The sequence below is a fragment of the Gorilla gorilla genome, chromosome 3 (genome assembly GCF_029281585.2).
Source record: "Gorilla gorilla gorilla isolate KB3781 chromosome 3, NHGRI_mGorGor1-v2.1_pri, whole genome shotgun sequence".
Lineage (NCBI taxonomy): Eukaryota > Metazoa > Chordata > Mammalia > Primates > Hominidae > Gorilla > Gorilla gorilla.
In genome coordinates, this window is record NC_073227.2 from 167,784,557 (window position 1) to 167,807,705 (window position 23,149).

Genomic DNA, 23,149 nt, shown 5'->3' on the forward strand with positions numbered 1-23,149 from the left:
ATTGCTTCAGGGCCTTGTTAATGTGTTAGCTAACTAATAATTCCCCTCCCAGATAACAAAATGCCTTAATTTAGTGGAAGCGCACATTTCTTCTAAATGATAATAACTTATATTTGTATAGAGATCTATAGGTTGCTGTTTGGCATATGTGTAATGTCAGTTAATTTACATAACATACCTGAAGTAGGATATTATTGTCTATATTTAGTGGACAAGGAAACTAACACTAACAAGAGCTCAAGTAAGTTTCTCAAGGATACATGCATAATTTGCGAGTCAAGCTCTAGGTCAGCTAAGTCTATGTGCAGTATTTGTTCTACTTCACAGTTGTAATCAATAAAATGCTCAGGTCATATTGTAAAATAGGGGAATTTCAGATCTGAATAATGTCTGCTATTGCAAAAATAAAAATGGAGAGGTCCCCCTTGTCACTCATAACTTTGTGTGTTGAAAACCATCTATTGAACATACCTGGGCTTCAGTTTCCTTACCTTTAAAATTCAAGGGTTGGATAAGGTGATCTTCCAGGTCCATTTTCATTTTAATATTCCATGATTCTATGAACATATATATTATAGCTGCAATTCCTATACCAATTTTCATTTTCTTTCCAGTTTATATCAATAGTTGTGCAGGGAATTTATTTGTCAGGAAGTAAAATAGCATTTCAAAATGTGTTATGATATGTAATTTTTTTAGAGGAAAGAAGAGAAAGTAAAGAAAATTGAGTATTAAGTTTGAAGATTCAAATAGGAGAGTGTAGCCATCATTTTCTCTTGACCAAGTAACAATTTCTGTGAGGTTGTCCTTTGTACTGACAAGTGCTTAGTTTTAGGAGGGATGTCCATGGAGCAGTAGATGAGGAAGGGGAGGAGCAGTAGATGAGGAAGGGGACCCTGCTAAGCTATTCCCATCAGCTAAATTAACTCCAACCATCAGTAGGTAACAAATGTGGAAATAAGATCACCAACATACTCATGGATTACATTTTGAAAAGTCAGAAGCAAAACAGTATTAAGCTGTGTAGTCAAAACTGAAGTTGCTCAAGTTAAATATAATTCTCTCTTTATTACTATAAACTGTCTGAGAAAATCTGGCCTAAATTTATAAGACAGTCTAAAAGCAAAATTAAAGAAAAAGATGACAATTTTGAAGAGATTTTTTCCCCTCCATTAACACAACTAGGCTGGCTGAGCTGTGAAACTGTGATGGAAATATTAGAGCTGTTGTGCCTGAAAAAAAATGCAGCGATCATTTCATTCTTCCTGTCTTTTAATGCTCCAGGGTTTTGGAGACGAATAGGAGCAATAAGTTCACTTTGCAGAATTAATGCAGTAATTCTTTATCATAAGAGCAGAGCATTACCTCAATCTGATTTTGCTACAAAATGGTTCAAAGTCTATTTTTAATGATGGCCCTAATTTGTTAACACCTTTTAAATTATTAATCCCCTTTATATTCAAGTAGTTATTGCATGTCATAACAATGTATCTATGCAGGGAAATTTAATAGTATTTTCTAGATGTCAAGAAAAGGCTTGTTCTGCAAAATGCTATTAAAACTGATAATGAGCTAAATATTTGCCATAGCAAACACTGAAATTACTATATCAATCAGCATTGGGCTCTCTTATTCAATAAACAGAAATTAACCTATTAACTATGCCTAACTTTCAGCGACAAAATGGTTGCTTTCAAGCATTTCTCCCCACTTCAAATCTTTCTTTCCTTAAAAACTACATATTGCCCTATAATCTCAGAATTTTGAATAAAATTCTTAGTATCGGTGTTTGTGGTTGAAATTTTGAACACGTAAGACATTAAAATGTCAATCTTTTGCTGTAGTGATTGCAAATATTTTTGACTTTCCTTTTAGACAAACACTGACTTATCAGCAATAAAAATACTATATCTGATAAAAATCTAATATTCAAGCTTAATATTTTCCTGATTTCTAGAATTTTTTTAAAAAATGGTTTCTCTCTTACTTTATCAATTATGGGATTTGACTAAGTATAACTACAAAAAATATGCTAGTGAAAGGTAGTATAAGGATCTACCATTGGTTAATTCTAGCTTTTAGATACTAAAATAGGGATTAAGCATATATTTTTTATGCCTACCCAGAAGAAAGATGTAGATGCAAAAGCACTTTACACACCATTAAAAACAAAAGAAAGTCAGTCCCCACTTCTGCTGTAAGTTAAGCAATACTGAACAGATGTGTTGTCTGTCTTCACTTGGTGGTATATTCTCCATCCAATAATCATTTTAGTTATACTTTGGGCCGAGAATCAGTGTTGCACAACAGTGACCCTGAATTGGGTTTAGTTCTGATGCTTTTCTGTTATTTCTTATGCAGGTTTAAGGAACTTGAACAGCTTCAGTTGCTTTCACTGTTTCTAAATTTCTAAAAAAATGATACTGCACAATAGATGATAACTGTAGTTAAGCACAATAAAAATAATGCTAAGCAATGGTGCTTTAAACTTCTCAAAGCTTTTTGTGTCTGTTTGTTACAACTCCCCTTAAGTAGACAGGCTAAACATCATCTTTATTAAATAGATTAAAAGGCAGTCCTAGAGAAGCCGATGATTTGCTCAAGCAAGTGGGGGCACTGGGAAAAGAATCTGGACTTTATGGTTTTCAGGCTTATAATTCTAGTGGTTCTCAACACTAGTTGTTCCTTAGGCTCACTTGGGGAACTTTAGAAAAAAAAAATTTCTGAATGACACTCAATTAATGCCCATTTAAATCCAAATCCCTGGTGTGAGGTCTCTGCATCAGTAGCTTTAAAAAAACTAACAGTGGAGTCTGAAGTGCAGCCAGAGTAGAGAACTCTGGGCATTTTGTAAAATGCAGAGGATGATCTAGTAGATCTGAGTGGGTCTGAGCTTCTGCATTTCTCAAAAAAAGCCTTCTGGGTAACGTCCACACTGCCAGGAACCACACTTAGTAGCAGGGTCATTTATCCTCCTTCACATCAGTTTTCTACTGCCACCTTGATGGGAAAACGTTTTCACTTTTTTTTTTAACTCTTTTATATTTGAGAAACTGAAGGCAAATATTCCTCGAATTGGCCTGTAATTTCTTTGACTTAAATAAATTACAAATTGCTTAACAAAAATACACTCAACTGAATTCTGGTCTTTAGGAAGTTCAAAATTAAGCATAATTGCATAAGAGATAACATTCTCCCAATTCAGATAACTCAAGAGTCAGTGACCAAGTAGGGCAAAGAGAGTGTGGTTCAAAGCATGGATTCTGCAATCAAACAAACCTGGGTTCAGATTCCAGCTATGTTACTTACCAATGTGTCCCCTAATATCTCTAAGCTTCAGTTTTCATGTGTAAAATGGAAGCAATAATATCTGTTTGGTTTAGTCCCTCTCTCGATATGTCCCAAGCCAACTTGATGCCAGGCAGTATTCAGAGGAAAGCAGGGTAGCCTAGGTCCCTGCTGCCAAGAAGCTTACCAATAACTAACTTATAATACATTTGTAAGAATAAACAAGAAAGTGCATGAAAATTGCTTAGCATAGGGCCTAACATGCAAGGGCTCAATAAATGTTAGTCATTATTTTCTATTAGTTCTAAAGTTTTAGCTGTTATTATGTCCTATTAGCACATACTGTTTTGATATGTTAATACTCAATAAGAACAGAAGCCATTGATTAAATATACACATCATAATTTTTGATACAGTATAAGACCTCACAGGCACATTATGTGAATATGCCAAGAAGCAGAGAGCTAAGCCTTCATTATTAAGAAACATGTGGACTTTAGTTGTCAGCTTTATGGTCAGGTTTTAGTCAAAGACTATATGTTGCTCAGATGTTTCTTTGTTTTAACTTTTATTTTAGGCTCAGGGCTACATGTGCAGGTTTGTTATATAGGCAAATTGTGTGTCATGGGGCTTTAGTGTACAGATTATTTTGTCACCCAGGTAATAAGCATAGTATCTGATAGGTAGTTTTTCAACCCTGTCCCTCCTACCACCCTCTGCCCTCCAGTAGGCCCAGTGTCTGCTGTTTCCTTCTTTGTGTTCCTGTGTGCTCAATGTTTAGCTCCCACTTGTTGGCGAGAACATGCAGTATTTGGTTTTCTGTTTCTGTCTTAGTTCACTTAGGATAATGGCCTCCAGCTCTATCCATATTGCTGCAAAGGACATGATCTCATTCCTTTTCATGGTTGTGTAGTATTTCATGGTGTATACATAACACATTTTCTTTATCTAGTTTACCATTTGATAGGCATTTAGGTTGATTCTATGTCTTTGCTGTTGTGAATAGTGCTATGATGAACATACGTATGCATGTGTCTTTACGTAGAACAATTTATATTCCTTTGGGTATACACCGAGTAATAGGATTGTTGGGTTGAATGGTAGTTCTGTTTTAAATTCTTTGCCCTGCCTTCCACAATGGCTGAACTAATTTGCATTCCCACCAGCAGTGGGATATAAGCATTCCCTTTTCTCCACAACCTTACCAGCATCTGTTATTTTTTGACTTTTTAATAATAGCCATTCTGACTGGTGTGAGATGATATCTCATTGTGATTTTAATTTACATTTCTCTAATGATTAGTGATGGTGAGCATCTTCTTATATGCTTGTTGGCTGCGTGTATGTCTTTTGAAAAGTGTCTGTTCATGTCCTTTGCTCACTTTTTAATGGGGTTGTTTGTTTTCTGCTTGTTATTTGTTTAAGTTACTTATAGATTCTGGATATTAGACCTTTGTTGGATGTGTAGTTTGCAAATATATTCTCCCATTCTGTAGGTTGTCTGTTTACTATGTCGATAGTTTCTTTTGCTGTGCAGAAGCTCTTTAGTTTAATTAGGTTCCATTTGTCAATTTTCATTCTTGTTGCAATTGCTTTTGGCATCTCTGTCATAAAATTTTTGCCAGGTCCTATGTCCAGAATGGTATTTCCTAGGTTATCTTGCAGAGTTTTTACAGTTTTAGATTTTACCTTCAGTTGATTTTTTGTATATGATGTAAGAAAGGGGTCCAGTTTCAATCTTCTCCATATGGCTACCCAGTTATCCCAGAACCATTTAGTGAACAGGGAATTCTGTCCACATTGCTTGTTTTTGTCAAAGATCAGATGATTGCAGGTGTGCAGCCTTATTTCTGGGCTCTCTATTTTGTTCCATTAGTCTATGTGCCTGTTTTTGTACCAGTACCATGTGATTTTGGTTACTATAGCCTTGTAGTATAGTTTGAAGTCAGGTAATGTGATGTCTCCAGCTTTGTTCTTCTTGCTTAGGATTGTCTTGGCTGTTTAGACTCTTTTTTGTTCCCTATTAATTTTTAAATAGTTGGTTTTTTTGGTTCTGTGAAGAATGTTGTTGGCAGTTTGATAGGAATAGCATTGAATCTGTAAGTTGCTTTGGGTAATATGACCATTGTAACAATATTGATTCTTTCTATCTATGAGCATGGAATATCTTTTCATTTGTGTTATCTCTGATATCTTTGAGCAGTGTTTTGTAATTTTCATAGTAGTGATCTTTCACCTCTCTGGCTAGCTGTATTTGTGTATTTTATTCTTTTTGTGGCTATTATGAATGAGACTGCTTTATTGATTTGACTCTTAACTTGGACTTTGTGGGAGTATAGAAATGCTACTGATTTTTGTTCATTGATTTTTGTATCCTGAAACTTTGCTGAAGTTGTTTATCACATCAAGGAGCTTTTGGGCAGAGACTATGGGTTTTCTAGGTATAGTATCATCTAGTCTGCAAACAGAGAGTTTGACTTTCTCTCTTCCTATTTGGATGAATTTTATTTCTTTCTCTTGCCCTATTGCTCTGGCTGGGGCTTCCAGTACTATGTTAAATAGGAATGTTGAGAGTGGGCATCCTTGTCTTGTTCTGGTTCTCAAAACCAATGCTTCCAGCTTGTGACCATTCAGTATGATGTTGGCTGTGTGTTTGTCATGGATGCCTCTTATTATTTTCAGGTATGTTCCTTCAATGCCCAGTTTGTTGAGGGTTTTAACTTGAAGAGATATTCAGTTTTATTGAAAACATTTTCTGCATCCATTGAGATGATCATGAGATTTTTGTTTTTAGTTCTGTTTATGTGATGAATCACATATATTCATCTGCATGTGTTGAACCAATCTTGCATCCCAGAGCTTACCGACTACTTGATCATAGGCTCTAATCTACTTGATCATAGATTAGTTTGTTGATACGCTGCTGGGTTTGGTTTGCTGGTATTTTGTTGTGGATTTTTACATTTATGTTCTTCAAGGATATTGGCCTGAAGTTTGCTCTTTTTTTGTGTATATCTGCCAGATTATAGTATCAGGGTGATGCTGGTCTCATAGAATGAATAAGTGAGGAGTTCCTCCTTCTCAGGGTTTTTTTTAAATACTTTCAGTGGGAATGGCACCAGCTCTTCTTTATACATCTGGTAGAATTCAGCTGTGAATCCATCTGGTCCTGGGTTTCTTCTTATTCATAGGCTTTTTATCACTGATTCAGTTTTAGAACCTCTGATTTGTTTGTTCATTGATTCAATTTCTTCCTGGTTCAATATTGGGAAGCTGTATGTTTCCAGGAATTTATCTATTTCTTCTAGGGTTTCTAGTTTGTGTGCATAGAGTTGTTCATGTCTGTAATGGTTACTTGTATTTGTGTGGTGTTGGAGGTCATGTCTCTTTTGTCATTTCTGTTTGTGTTCCTTTGGATATTCTTTATTAGTTTAGCTAGCAGTCTATCTGTCTTATTTATTCTTTCAAAAAACCAACTCCTGGATTCATTGATCTTTTGCATGGTTTTTCATGTCTTCATTCCCCTCAGTTCAGCTCTGATTTTAGTTATTTCTTGTTTTCTGCTAGCTTTGGGGTTGGTTTGTTCTTGTTTCTACAGTTCCCTTACATATGATGTTAGGTTGTTAATAAGAGATCTTTCTAATTTTTTGATGTGGGTGTTCAGCCTATAAACTTCCCTCTTAATGTTGCTTTAGCTGCATCCCAGAGACTCTGTTACATCTTTGTTCTTGTTATTTTCAAATAATGTCTTGATTTCTGCCTTAATTTCATTGTTTACCCCAAAGTCATTCAGGAGCAGGTTAATTTCCATGTAATTGTATGGCTTGGGGCAATTTTCTTTGTATTGATTTCTATTTTTATTGTGCTGTGATCTGAGAGTGTACTTGGCATGATTTCTGTTTTTTTGAATTTGTGGAGGATTGTTTTATGGCCTGTTGTGCAGTAGATTTAAAAATATGCACCATGTGCAGAGAAGAAGAATGTATATTCTGTTGTTTTGGGTGGACAGTTCTGTAGACATCTTTTAGGTCCATTTGGTCAAGTGTCGAGTTCAGGTCCTGAATATCTTTGTTAGTTATTAATGATCTGTCTCAATCTGTATCTCAGATCTGTATCAATGATCTGTCTAATGGTGTCAGTGGGGTGTCAATGTCTCCCAGTATTATTATGTGGTTGTCTACGTCTCTTTGTAGGTCTTTAAGAACTTGCTTTATAAATCTAGGTGCTCTTGTGTTTGGTACATATGTATTTAGGATAGTTAGGTCTTCTTGTTGAATTGAACCCTTTACTATTATATAATGCCCTTGTCTTTTTTGATCATTGTTGGTTAGAAGTCTGTTTGTCTTCTAACAATTAGAATAGCAATCCCTACTTTTTTGTTTTCCATTGCTCAGTAGCTTTTCTCCATCCAATTACTTACTTTGAGCCTATAGGTGTCATTGCATGTGAGATGGATCTCTTAAAGACAACCTACCATTGTGTCTTGCTTCTTTATCCAACTTTCCACTCTGTTCCTTTTACCTGAGAAATTTATCCTGTTTATATTCAAGATTGACATTGATATGTGTGAATTTGATCCTGTAATCATGTTGTTGGCTGGTTATTATGCAGACTTGATTGTGTGATTGCTTTATAGTGCCAATAGTCTATGTATTAAGTGTGTTTTTGTGGTGGCTGGTAACAATCTTTTCTTTCCATATTTAGCACTCCCTTAAGGACCTCTTGTAAGGCAGGTCTAGTGGTAATGAATTCCCTTGGCATTTGCTTGTCTGAAAGTATCTTATTTCTCCTTTGTTTATGAAGCTTAGTTTGGCTGGATATGAAATTCTTGGTTGGAATATTTCTTTTTTTTTTTTTTTTTTAAGAATGCTGAATATAGGCCCCTAATCTCTTCTGACTTGTAGCATTTCTGCTGAAAGGTCTGCTGTTAGCCCAATGGGGTTCTCTTTGTAGATGATCTGCCCCTTCTCTCTGTCTGCCCCTTTACATTTTTTCTTTCATTTTGACCTTGGAAAATCTGATGTTTATGTGTCTTAGGGATGGTTGTCTTGTATAATATCTTGCAGGGGTTCCCTGCATTTCCTGAATTTGAATGTTGGCCTCTCTGGCGAGGTTGGGAAATTTTCATGGATGAAATCCTAAAATATGTTTTATAGGTTGCTTGCTTTCTCGCCCTCTCTTTTGGGATGCCAATAAATCATAGATTTGGTCTCTTTACATAATCCCATATTTCTCAAATGGTCTCTTTACTTAATCCCATATTACCCTTTGAGAAATTCATTTTTCATGCATCTTTATTGTTTTTTCTTTATTTTTGTCTGAGTTATTTTGAAGAAACAGTCTTCGAGCTCTGAGCTTCTTTCCTCAGCTTGATCAATTCTGCTTTTTAATATTTGCAATTGTATTCTGAAATTTTTAAAGTGAATTCTTCAGCTCTATCAGATAAATTTGTTTCTTTCTTAAAATGGCCATTTCATCTTTTATTTTCTGTATTGTTTCATTGTATTCCTTAGATTCCTTGGATTGGGTTTCAACTTTCTCCTAGATGTCGATGATCTTCACTCCTATCCATATTCTGAATTCTATTTCTGTCATTTCAACCTTTTCAGCCTGGAACCATTGCTGGGGAACTAGTGGTAAGAAGACACTCTGGCTTTTTGAGTTGCCAGAGTTCTTGCTCTGGTTCTGTCTCATCTGTGTGGGCTGATGTTCCTTCAATCTTTGAAGCTGCTGTCCTTTGGATGTTTTTTTTTTTTCTTTTATCTTCTTTGATGCCTTTGGGGGTTTGATTTTGGTTTCAGTTGGGTTCAATTGACTGGGTTTGCTTCTGGAGGATTTTAGGGGGCCAAGGTTTAGCTCAGCCCTCCTGTTCTGCATGCTCCAACTATGGAGGGCCGGTACTGGACGCCCAACTTTGTTCTCTGGCCCCTGGAGGTTAGGAATCTGCTGCCAAGATGCTCCTGGTCCGCTGGCCACAGCAGTCTGATGGGCAGTATTAGCAAAAGCACTTCATTGGGGCAGTGGGATCTGTGCCTGCTCAAGTATGCTAGCGCAGCAGGGTGCACACACATTGGCTGGAGTGGAGTACCGATGGAAGCAGGGTTGCACTGTTCTGTGTGCTCGTTGTGGCAGTGGGGCACAGGCCGGGGCGAGTTGCCAGTGTTTGTGCTCACATTTGTGCTAGCAGCAGTGGGAGTGGGGTGCTGGATGGTGTGGGGCTGCCTGCCTCCATGTTTGTACTGGTGACGGAATTGGAACAGGGAGGCAGGGCCACTGGTATCAGTGCATGCGTTCACACTGGCGGTGGTGGTGGCGGTGGTGCAGGGAGGGGTGGGGTTACCAGTGTCTTTGCCATGTTCACACCAGCAATGGAAGTTCGGCTGAGTGCTCTTGCACACAGGGGTGGGGACAGGTAGCTGTGTTCACATCACAGCAGTAGTGCAGTCGCGTATCCTAACTCCTGCAATCATGGCTCTCTGAGGCAGAAGATACTAGGTTCGCGCACAAGTATTGGGAAAAACCGCAATTGCTTTTGCACCAACCTAATACTTTTGTGATAACAGAACGTCTGCCTTCCTTTTTACAGAAGAGAAAATCAAAGCACAAAGAGTTGTATTGCCTTTGCCAGCTCATCTGCCAGGTGCCAGAGCCAGGACTAGACCCCAGCTGGTTTTTTATATATTACGTTGACGTTTTTTTTTTAAGCTAGGAGAGAGGAGTTTTTATCATTTTTATTTGTGTGTTCTGGACACTTATTTATTAGACAAAAATGTCTATGTTCTAATAACTAAGATGGCATTTTAGAAGCATAGAAGAAATTCCCACATAATCTTACTATTTCCTTCATATTACTTTTTCTCTATGCTGTTTACAATTCATGTACCTATACTTTGCCATTCCTTTCTTCTCCGGCTGCAGTGTTCTAAGCCTCTAAATTTTCTTTTGTCTTACTAGATTCTTAGCATTATAACTCAAGTATATGGTGCCTTTGAAATTTCATGCCGACTCTGGCATGACTAAAATTATATCAAGATTTGTAACAGAATGCTTGTGGGGTTTCTCTACTTCAGAGTCCTTGAGTTATCAAATTGGTAGAAAAGCCAATAGGATTTGCTCACTAACTGGATATGGTGTGTGAGAAAGGAGAAATGAAGATGTCTCCCAGGGTTTTGCCTTGAGAAACTAGAAGAATGGATTTACCATTGAACTGAGAGAAGATTGCTCAATGAGCAAGCCTAGGGGTAACAGGATGGGTGGATTGGGGTGAAAATATTGGAGTGAAAATCAGGAGCTCACACTGGGTTTCAGATGGCTACTGAATATCTCAATGGAGATGTCAAGTGTTGGCCACAATGAACTGTAGTTCATGGATTATCTTCGTGGATGTGTTAAGTTTGGGAGTCATTAGTTACAGTGTTTTATCTTTGTGCTCTATTTTATTTATGTTCTTTTATTTCCTCTTTTACTTTCTCCGTTTATCCTGTTATCATAACTTCTTAATTTATATATTTAGTTTGTTAATTCATATACTTTATTTTTCTTAATATAACTATTTAAGGTTATAAATTCCCCTTTAAGAGTTGCTTTAGCTCTATTTCATTAATTTTGAAATTTTAATATTTTCAGAGTTATTTAGTACTAAGAATTATCTAACTTCACTTTTGATTTTTTTGGAGAGCCTATTTACTTGCTTTTTTTGAAAAAAAAATTTAAACAAATTTTTGTTGAAATTAACGTAATCACACTGTGCATAGAGAACATGGTCTGTATGATATCAATCCTATAGATTCTGTCAAGGATCGTTTCATGGGCATCAACTTTTAAAAATGTTTCATATGTGCTTGAAAATAATATGTGTTTTCCTATTGTTAGAAATAGTTTCAGTTGTATTAAGTACATCATATTTTCAAATTTGATTGTTCAAATGTGAGTACACATTTCTACATCAAGAAATAGACTGCATATTTACTTTCTAGAAATTATGAGCAACAAAGAGCAACTTTGTGAAAGCAGTTTTGAAATCCTGTTGTGAAAATCAAATACCATGCGTTCTCACTTATAAGCAGGAGTGAAACAACAGGTATACATGGACATACAGAGGAGAACAGACCCTGGACTCCAAAAGGAAGAAGGGAGTGAGGGGAGAGAGGGTTGAAAAATTATCTATTGGGTTCATTGTTCACTATTCAGATGATGGGTACACTACACTAAAAGCGCAGACTTTACTGCTACCCAATATATCCATGTAACACAACTGTACTTGTACTCCTAAATAAGCAAGAAAAAAAAAAAAAAGAAAAAGAAAAGAGAAAAAGAAAAGAAAAAAAGAAATGCTGTTGTAAGACTTACGGGCTAGACAACAACAGCTTTGAACAATAAGAAGAGGAACTTAAATCTGAAGTATACTTGGTCCCAATGTAGCATGCTTAGAATTCCCTTAAAAATAATTTATAACTATAAGAATAAATGTCATATTCCAGAATTATTGTATGAAGACTTTAAAAAATATTTTACAATAGTTATTTATTGACATCCTCAATTAATACATCCTGGTTACAACTGCACATGTATACATATTGAAGAGCAACCTCCACTCCCATTTCTTTTATAATTTGATTTCTTCCAATTAATTTTCAAATTTTTCCAAATGATGTATAATGTTACCAATGTCTAGGTATAGCATGAGTGCATAAAAAATAGGAGCAATATATTTTTAAAGTAATTTTCTATAGCTTAGAAAAAGCATTCAAGTAATATTATAAATTGAATTCAACTGAGATATGTGGCACATTCTTAAATCAGATCCATTGGTAAAATTAATTGGAATCTATTGGTAATTTTAACATCTATCTCATTAATTAAGTAACTAAATATTTTGAGTAAAAGAGTAGATGATATAATTCTTTATGTTAATTTTCATCATGATAGGCTACTATGGTTTGAAGTTTTAGAGCAGGTTAGAATTATATCAGATTAGGCTCTATCTGGCTGAGTCTGGGCACCACAGCACTTATCCCACAGTCTTTGGCTCTCAACTCCTGGTGAAACTGCCAAGGGCTCATTTTACTTCCTTTACATTGGTTCTGAATCTCACTTAATGGAAGACTAACCTGGAAGCTAGTCAAAATAAGGTTGAATTTATAGGTTTTCATATAGCTTGGACCCACCAGCTATTTCCACTGCTTTTAGAACCTCTTATTAACTAGTTAGCTGAAACCAGAAAGTGACTCTTAAATTCAACACTACATTCAAATAAACTTTTTGTTTTGGCTAACTTGTTATATTTCACCTCCACCCAATCTTAGTAATGACATTTACAGCTACTTGAGAGTCTAGATCTGCAGAGATTCTCAAAAATAGGAATGTCTTATAATTTGAAAGATTTTTAAAATATTTTTATCTTTCTTTGAAATGTCAGGGATAGTAAACACTACTTGCTTCCCCCAAATTAAGCTAAGTGGAGTACTTCTTTTCAAAGTACTTTTTGGGTAACATGTATGGGTAGAGACCACAATGCTCCAGTCATCTCAGAAGCGTAAAGGATTGAGCATTTTAATGGGTATAGGATCGTCAAATGAATCATTTTCTGAATGAGTCTTCCTAACTTGGGGTGTGTGTGTGTGTGTGTGTGTGTGTGTGTGTGTGTGTGTGTGTGTGTGTGTGTGTATAGATGTCAAAAGAACTTTCACTCTCTCCATTGTAAATGTTCTTATTTTTTAAAATGCCTAAATTACATCAAAATCACAAAAATACAAAGAGGCATATTCCAGGGCACTATCTTTTGAGGCCTTCAATTTCCAAGTCTCTTCCAGGGATCATGTGTCCTGTTTGGGCAAATGAGATAAGACATTCAGGATTCTGGTATGTATATAGTGGAGAATATCTGCAGGAATTTCTTCTCTATGATTAAGTGCTCTTCCTTGGGCTAGTTTCAGCTTCTCATATCTCTAGATTTGCCTTCTCTCCAGTTCATCTCTTAAATTGCTGAAGAAATATATATTAAAGTACACACACACACATATATATAATATAACTGTACCAGTTTTTTCACACTTAATTCTTTCAACAGTCCTGTAAACTTAGAATGATTTTTGAATATAACAAATTAGAAAATGGAGAATCAGATAGTATATGATGGCTGTATTGGTATTATAATCCACATCTCTGTGTCTCACTATAGATAGCTTCTCTTGTTTCCTTCCCAGGGAATTGGAACTTGTGGACCTGCATGAGTCTCACAAATATAAAAATATCCTGGCAGTCTTGAACTTGAAGATTAAAATGGTTAGATAAATTTCAGTTTGCTAGTTAGATAAGCATGTATAACATAAAGTACACAAGAAAGGCAATTGTATTATACTTCATCACTCCTTTTTCCATTTCAAATCATTGCAATGGAAAAGAAAATGGCACCAGACATGCTTTGTTATAAAAATACATCCTCCCCTTTTTGAAATAAGTATATATTCAGAAATACACCTGTCAGTATAGTGTCTGGAACAAAAAGGAAACACAATAAAATCTATAATGATACATGAGTAGAATAATCACTGGATTGAATAATCCAGTAGTATATGGCTTGACATATTTCCCAATCAAAAGATATATACTTGATATAAATATTTAGATTGCATCATATTGAAATGAGTTAACTGTCATATTAACCTCTAGAAAAGGGATTAAGAGACTCGAGCTCTGAATGGAAGATTTCTTTCTTTTAAGGCTCCTGAAACTGAGATTTTGAAATCACAATGAAAATATAGCCCAACCCCAATATCTCCAAACAAATAATGGGCAAAATCACATATAATTTTATAGCGTAAGATTAAAACCTTGAAATATACATGACAAATCAGTAGACTGTAAGATCTGCTCAGCACAGTGTAAAGAAATGTATTATGAAATATTTACTCAACAAAAGCAAGCATTATATAAAACCAACTCACTATATGTTGAGGTCAGTAGAACTTCATTACAAGTAAGGCTCACTAACATACTATTCCAATACTGCCTTATCTCAAATTATTAATATTTACCTCTAGTATAGGACTACCAGAAAATGAAATTTTGTCACAGTAGTGCTTTGAAGTGTTTTCACTTTGGTATCTTGGGAAAATGAATTCCACCTAGCTGTGCACATGGAGTGCCTCTCTACAAAAGTATTTTTATGCGTGCATGGAGTATGAAAGAAATCAGTGGTAGAGTAAACTAGATAGGGATTCTGATAGCCAAGAGAAAACCTTGACTTTTAATTTTTAATGAATAAAAATCTAAAATGACAATCATTAGCAAATTTCATGGCCAATTTCTATCAAATAAGAAATTGAAGCAAATAAATGAAGAAAAAAAAAAGAATACCAGCTATAAAACACGCTATTTAGCCAATGAAAACATGGCATTTTTTGAGTCTAGAGGTGCAACAACCTATTACAAATTTTATATTTTTATTTTGAGAAATTGATTTCTGGCATTCTGATTTAATACACACAGAAGACACTTCAACTTCTACTCATTGTAGTACATTTTTTCACTCTTTTTCTCAGTAATTTTATCTTGTCTTCTACTAGTCCCTTCTCTGATAACTTTGTGCAGAAAGTAACTACTTTAAAAATAAGTTATTTAGTGATTATTTAATATATATTAAATATCTGTTGGCCATTTATATAAAAATATTATTATTTGAAATTAATGGATTATTGAAATGTATTATCAAGAGAAGAATAAAAGGAAATTGAATAGCAAGATAAAATGATTGTTAATTACATTCCTGTAAAGTTACTTAAGAAATGAAATGTTTATCTTGTAGCAAGTTTTCTGGCATTACTCTGTTGGAGAAACAGAGAAATAAGTTAGGGCATACCACATTCAATGCAATACTTAGCTCATTGTTTTTGTTTAGTAAGAAGTAGATGATAGTGACTGGTGAAGACTGATGAAGAAAATGTTTTTCACATATCAATGTAATCTATTCCATGATGTAAAATGCTGTCTATTATAGTGTTTTGTTGCTTTAAAAACTACCCCATAATACAAGGAGATATATACAGGAGTAGAAAATGATCTGTCCAAACAATTTATTCTGTAATTATTACTTTACTATTGACTATTATTTAGAATAGAAAATAAAAGCCCAAAGGCAAGGAATATTGTTTTATTTAAGTTACCAAAGTTTTAATCATCAAATAAGCGTCAGAAAATAAACAGAGAACTAGAAAAGACCTTGTAAATCCAGAAACCCATGTGGTCGCCTCAAGAGTTCTGTCATAGGAGAGGAAGCAGTTCAGCAACAAAAGCAGTTGAAGTATAACTCAAATTCTTCACTTGCATTTTTCAGATATAAAAATTTGACATACCACATCATAATCTCCAGATTTTCTTTTTTAACTTGTTTATTTATTTACTTATTTAAATTCACAAATAATAATTGTATATATTTATGGTGTACAACATGATGTTTTGATATACGTATACATTGTGGAATGGCTAAGTCAAGCTAGTTAACATATTTGTTACTTCACATCCTATTTTCTTTATTATCAAATTCCTTTTCACTCTCCACAACCCCCAACAGTACTCACAAACCTCCTTTCTCATCTGTCTCTTGTTTAGCTTCTTAGTCTCTGTCCCCATACACCCTCTTCTTCATTTTTTTTTTTTTATGAATGAAAACTTAGACTCTATGCAAATCAACTTAGCCTCTCTCTCAGCCAATGAAAATACTTTTACTTTGGGGGTTAGGAGGAGGAAAATGGAGCATATGTGGGGATGAAGGAAGCCTGTAAACACTCACATGTGAACACATTTTGATTCATCATAGGGAAATGTTTTATTATAAAATATAAATCTAGAATAATCTGCAATGCCTTAACATAAATTCAGCAACATCTTTTCCCGACAGAGGCAGCCATATAAAATGTGCATTCATAGAAGAAGTAATGTTTCAACAGTTCATCATATTTTTGGTATTTCTCAACTGAGAAAGGAGCCAAGTCTCAGGTGAAGGTAGACTACTGACTACAATTTCTAAAATGTGAGAGGTAGCCTCTTATTTTTTACATTATAGGAGCATCTCAGAAATTTGTCTTCTATATTTATGTTAAACAGTACCATTTTTTAAGGATAGACTGACTAATTTAACAAATGTTAATTATTCTTTGAAGATAAAGAGAGAACTATGGGATCGACAGATTAATGAAGATTTAAGAGACAAATTAACCAGGACTCTACTCTCAAGTGGTATGTCTAACTGGAAACCTAAGACTCATTTCTATCTCTAACCTTTCTAAAGACTTGTGAAATCGATTCTTGTGAATTAACTCAGTAGCTTGAACTAGTTTTCTTAACTGAGAAAGGAGCTAAGTCTCAGGTATAGTATAGTATATACATATATATACTATATTTACTATGTTTATAAAATATATACCATATTTACTATACCATAAACTATATAATAGGAGGATACTACACTTACTGTGTAAAGGGACATAAATATAGTGTATAATATAGTATCTCTTTTTTAACATTTTTTGAGAAGACAAGTGGTAAGCCTTTTAGATAATTTAAACTTACTCCAATAAGTGACAAAAATTAAAAAAATTAAAAATAGTAAAATTGTTGGAGACAACACAGTAAAATGGAAAGAGTGTCATATGTGGTTTATGAAGACATGTCTTCAAATTCTGACCCTGTCACCTACTCGTTGTGGCCTTTGGTAGGTGCTATGGTCTGAATGTTTGTGTCCCCTTAAAATTCCTATGTTGAAATCCCAACCCCACAAGGTGATGATATTAGGAGGTGGGGCCTTTGGGAGGTGATTAGATTATGTGTGCAGAGCCCTCATAAATGGGATTAGTGCCTTTATAAAAAAGACCCAAGAGGGCTCATTTGCACCTTTGACCATGTGAGGACACAGCAAGCAGTTGGTGCCTTTCAGCCAAAATGCAGGCCTCAGCATATATTGAATCTGCCTCAATCTTGGACTTGCCAGCCTCCAGAACTGTGAGAAATAAATTTCTGCTGTTTATAAGTTACCCAATTAATAGTATTTTGTTATAACATCCTGGATGGACTAAGACAATAGTACACTTCACCTTCTGTGAAATTAAGTTTCTTTATCTGAAAAAATGGAGGATGAACCAGAAATCTGAGGGTCTGTTTCATCATTAAGGTCTACCAAATGATATTTCTTTAAAATTTCCCTGCATTCTTAAACGGACTAAAATGAACATAATTTAATCTTTTCTTGGTGGCTGCAGATCATCAATAGAAAAATTAATTATGTGATATACTAAGAGGCTATTGAGTTTGTAAGATCCTTTTGTTCCTATGCAAAATGACCCCAGACTGCTGCATTGCTGCATGTTTGTTTGATAGGTTTTGTGTAAGAGTGTGTGTGTCTCTATGTGTGTGTGTGTACACACTTGAGCCTTTTAAAAATATATTTTCAGCTATTGTTTATTGATGTAATCACTGTCTGTTTATAACTTGCTGCCTATTTTTTTTTTTTTTTTTTTTTTGAGACGGAGTTTCGCTCTTGTTGCCCAGGCTGGAGTGCAATGGCATGATCCCAGATCACCATAACCTCTGCCTCCCAAGTTCAAGCGATTCTTCTGCCTCAGCCTCTAATTTTTAATACACTTATTAAGGGATAAATATATCCTTCTATTAAGTAGGTTGCAACTGCCTCAAATGGCAGCAACAAAAATGTTTGGCTTGTTGAAGTCATCAAAGTTTGACTGATGAATAAGTGAAATATTTCTGCACTAGTCAATGGAGAATCAAAATAAATCTCTTGTGCTGTAATTGTTAATACATTTTCTCCTGCTCTATCCTCTGAGGAGATGGAGGACAGCTGTTAAAGACTCATCTACTTAATGACACCTATTTGAAGACAGTTATTGGGTCCTTAGAGAACCTTCTTTTCCCCCAGTCTAAAAAATCTCAACCTTTACTCATGTGACTCATTTTCCAAATGATTAAACTTTTTCATTGTAATTCTGCAAATCCCTTTTCATTCTTTTACATGTTTCTTGAGCTGTCTGGTTTCAAAACCAAAACTGTGGTCTAATAATAAAAGATGACATTTCTATTAACATTTCTGTTATTATTTCTTAAAATGATGTTAACAGTTTTGATATTATCTGCATTTTACTTATAGTTAAACTGAAATAAGAGAGTTTGAACAGTTAACTAAAGGTCACTAAATTAGTGATAAGGAAACTATATTCTTTGTACTAGAATTGGGTTATTAAAGAATATATATATATGCATATCTACAGTATATATGTGTACACACACACACACACACACTCACACACCTACAACTGAAATAGTAAACTTGGTTGGTTTGGGATACCAGAAGAATACTCCTGTGAATTACCTAAGAGGCTTGATACTAGTAGTGTAAATGCTTGCTGATAAATAACACCTATGAATGGAGTTGTTTTCTGAAATCAAGCCACAATTTTAAAACAAGAAGTCTCTCCCTCTTCGTCTTTCTCTTCCTCCAGTGCACCATCTTTAGAGGTCGCCTTACCTTGCAGATGGCTGTAAGGTATAATGCACAAGTGACCGTTTGTTCTCTAAAAGACTGGCACTGCCAGGCAACACTTCGGGTAATAATTATGCCTGTGTTTGAAATATGTGCTTTAAAATAACACGGTTGAATCAACTTGTAAAATGTAATCCACTCTACTCACACTTACTAAAAGATAATTTGGATGTCACATCACTTGTTTTATGCACACGGATGAAATCATAGCACCATGCTCCTCCCTTTGTGACCAGAATGATTTCCAGATATTCTCCCCTGCTGCAGGTTCTACTCTAAACCTCAAGGCAGTCTCATAGAACAACCTTCTGTACAGTGAATTTAAACTTTAGGTTCCAAAATCGTAATTGGTTCCACAACTCTTTCCTAGTTATTTTTACATAGTTTGGGGTGAATATTGTTTTCCTTTCTATTCCCTACTCAGAAAGCTGACTAATATTGTGATAAATGTCCCAGAAATAGTGCCTAAGAATGCAAAGAAGTGACCACATAACATTTAGAAAATCTGTATAAATTTTAGAAGCTAATATTTAGGCCCAGAAAAAAAATCTAACCTTTATAAAAGTCACTGAACTAAGGCTGGGCATGGTGGCTCATGCCTGTAATCCCAGTGCTTTGAGAGGCCAAGGCAGGAGGATTTCTTGAGGCTAGGTGTTTGAGACCAGCCTAGGTAACATAGTAAAAACCCCACCTCTACCAAAAAAAAAAAAGAGAAAAAAATTAGCTGGGTGTGGTGGTATGCACCTGCAGTCTTAGCTACTTGGGAGGCTGGGGCAGGAGGGTTGCTTGAGCCTGGGAGTAAATTTAAAGTCACAGAACTGAAACAAATCAAAATAACATTTTAGATATATATTATTTTCATGTAAATGTTATTTGGGATAAAATCTGTTTTTGAGAGCTAAAGAACTACCTAGTAAGGATGAAAAATTGTTCAAAATAATATGAAGGTGATGGTACATGAATAGCATCATATTGCATGAGGATACATTTCCAGTAGTTTATTTGGGTTGTTAAGAGAAATTATTATAGGTGGGACAAATGAAAGAATTCTACTTAAACATCATGCTCAATAGGTAATGCAACATAATTTGATATGTACCTATTATATTTTCCATGTATCTTCTTAAAAATTGTATGCGTGTGTGTTTGCGTCTGTGTGTGTGTGGAAATGGTAGTAGTTGTAGTGAAAGCAAAATATTTGAGTTGTTCCCTCCAAAGTGGGAAAATTGATTTACATAGTTGTTTGCTAGTAAGACTCAAATAAGTCTAGCGTGCTTAGGTTTTCTCCTGTGTTTGCCAGTTTTTGACAGCTGCCAGTTAACAGATGTGATCACTTTATCTAAGCATCGCTAGCCTAGTATCTTCAGAAAATCTTCTGTGAAAGCTGCAGCTTCACCGTCCCAAGTCAATTCCTGCAATCTTAAACTTGCAGCGTATTCATTTGTGGGCACTGAGGCAGCCAGTGGGAGGGTATTGATTGGAGTATAATGTCATGTGTAGCAGGAGAGAAAGATGAAAAGTGTTTTCTGCTTAATGGGTTGGTATTAAGTAGGTGGGAATGGCTTCTAATTAGCCAACAATTGCTGTGTTTCCCAGTTTCCCTCCTTCCCCTCCTCCTGTCGGTCACCAGCTGCCAATCTGCCCCCATTTTTTTTTTATTTGGAGTTCATTGCTCACTGCAGTGAAAGCCTTTGTTTAAGAAAGAGGGCTCCCAGGGTCTCAGCTGCCTGGGTACAGCATGCTGCCTACGATGAGTAGCAACTGTCAGTTTATTTTATCTCAACCTTTTCATCATGCTGCTGAAACTGATGGACTGAAACCACCTGAGAGACCTGAGGATTCAGTACCTACAAGTCATTAGCTAGGACTGCACAGCCTTTCACCACATAGCAAGTCAACTGAACACTTCCTGGAATGCAGTCCACTTTAACCCCATGCTTTCCCATGAACACGTAAGAATTCTGTCCCTTTTTTGTTTTTGAAGCTGAATTGATGAGAGATGATTTCTTTGACATACAGTCATATGTCAGAATATTTTGCTTTGGCTAAGGGATGGGGAGAATGCCCCTGTGACAGTCTTTGCTATAGGGATATCACTAATGTGGGGAACATTATTCCATCCATAGTAAAAGTGAAGGTGACGTTGGAAAACATTTTAAAAAATGACTTTATAACATCAGGTCTTAAGCCCCATTTTTCACAAACATCAAATGTGCCAGATTGGAGCCTGATCTTACATGCATGTGATTCATAATATAGCTACTGTCTAGGGTTTCCTGTGTTTCGTTTTAAAACCAAGTAAAGAAAAACTTCCCACACCATTTAATAATAGTTTGAAAATGCTTTTTAGAAAGACCATTTAACCTGTAGTATCTAGAATGCATCTAAATAGAATGACATGCTGAGAAAATTCCACCTGTGCCACAGTGGAGCATAATATTTAGTGAAAATCAATGACCTACAAAGGTATGGAAAAATGATGATGTCATATACCACTTAGAATTGTAAAGTTGTCAGTATGTGGCATTTAGTCACATTTCAACCATCGAAGGTAGGTTTCTTGGGGAAGCAAAACTTCAGAAACTTTTGGAAGGGGAAAGGAAAGCAGAGGAAAGTAGATTATTTTGGATAAATTATGTGAAGTGACAAGTATTGATACAGAGTTGGGATGAGAGAGGAAAAGAGTTCAAGGAACTTTTGAACTGATTTTTAAATAGATATCTAAAGGAGGTGATGGGGATAGATGCACTGAATAAAAGCACTGATTTGAAGTGCTTTCCATATTCCATCTGTGAATTTATAATAATGTTCTGCAGTACTAATACTACTAAGAAATGTTATCCTTTAAAAATACACTTTGTTGAGGTATGATTGACATGTAGTGAGCCGTACATATTTAATGTATACAACTGGATGAGTTTAGGGATAAGGAAATGTTATCTTAAGACTCACTAACTGGGTTTACATATATTAGTGAACTGTCACGTATTCATGAAGAAAAGCTAACCTTGCATTACTACCTTAAAATACTGAAAAATTCAAGAAACTTAAGAACAGCTCCTGCATATAAGAATCTCCTGGTGAGCTTGTTAAAAGCAGATTCTTAAGTCCCTTCATTAGAGATTCTGATTCTATAATTCTAAGATCGGACCCTAGAAAGATACATTTTTAACAACTCAACACCACCTACCCCTCATAATTTTGATGCAAGTGGTCCTTGAGTTGCACCTTGAGAAACTGCCTAAGGCTTATTGTGAAGTTTAATTTTCCACAGGGTATCTTAAAATACTTGTTCATATTAGAAATGCAACAGAATATCTTGTCACCACTGAACATTTTTAACTTCAATGTCATTTTTTCCTCTTAAAAATCTTCTACTTATAATTTCTTTGAAATCATTGAAATATGAACTAGACTAAGCTAGACTACAATAGAAAAATATCAGAATACTTCACACATAGTAAGTTCTATTTTGTCAAACTCTTTATTCAATTACATATTCTATGTCACAAGGTAAAATACATTTTTTTACTGTAGATTTTAATTTAAAAAAAAAGCCCACTGCTTTACAAGCTATTCTTCACACAGCAGCCAAGGTGATCTTTTTGGAAAGTTAGAGTTCTCTTCTCAGACCTCAGTGATAACTCAGTAACAACTGGAATAAAATCTAAAGTAATCACCACGGCTTACAAGGCCTAAATTAACTGGCTTCCCCTCAAACTTCAATTCTTACTTCTCTCCCTCTCACTCAATTTGTTCCAGCCATATTGGTTTCTATCCAGGTAAAACAAGCCTTGCTTTATCTGGATATCTTCTCCCCACCCTCCTACATATACATGCCTTGATTCCTCATTTCAATTAGGCTTCTCTTCAGACTCCTCAAAACGTTCTATTTAAAACAGCCCTCACCAAATCCAAACCCAATCACTTTCTTTTTTTTTGAGACGGAGTCTCACTGTGTCGCCCAGGCTGGAGTGCAGTGGTGCGATCTCGGCTCTCTGCAATCTCTGCCTCCCAGGTTCACACCATTCTCCTGCCTCAGCCTCCTAAGTAGCTGGGACTACAGGCGCCCGCCACCACGCCTGGCTAAATTTTGTATTTTTAGTAGAGACAGGGTTTCACCATGTTGGCCAGGATTGTCTTGATCTCCTGACCTTGTGATCTGCCTGCCTCGGCTTCCCAAAGTGCTGAGATCACAGGTGTGAGCCACTGCACCCGGCCGCCAAACCCAATCACTTTCTATTTTCATACCTGCTTTATTTTTTTTTTGTAGCACTTACCACTATTTCTAGAGATTGCCCACCAGCATCT

General features: G+C 35.6%; 1 protein-coding gene across 5 annotated transcripts in view; it reads right to left on the reverse strand.

Annotated features, from left to right (window-relative positions):
* The window catches only part of TTC29 (tetratricopeptide repeat domain 29), a 240,701-nt gene that overhangs the window by 48,431 nt on the left and 169,121 nt on the right, over window positions 1-23,149 (reverse strand). The window contains exon 12 of one of the 5 annotated variants that reach the window (XM_063705595.1): window positions 12,958-13,112. The exons of the other annotated variants lie outside the window; for them this stretch is intronic. Within the exon in view, the coding sequence (XP_063561665.1) occupies window positions 13,063-13,112 (50 nt within the window). The 3' untranslated portion in view covers window positions 12,958-13,062. Of the gene's footprint in view, window positions 1-12,957; window positions 13,113-23,149 lie in introns of those variants that run through there. 5 annotated transcript variants of the gene reach the window in all.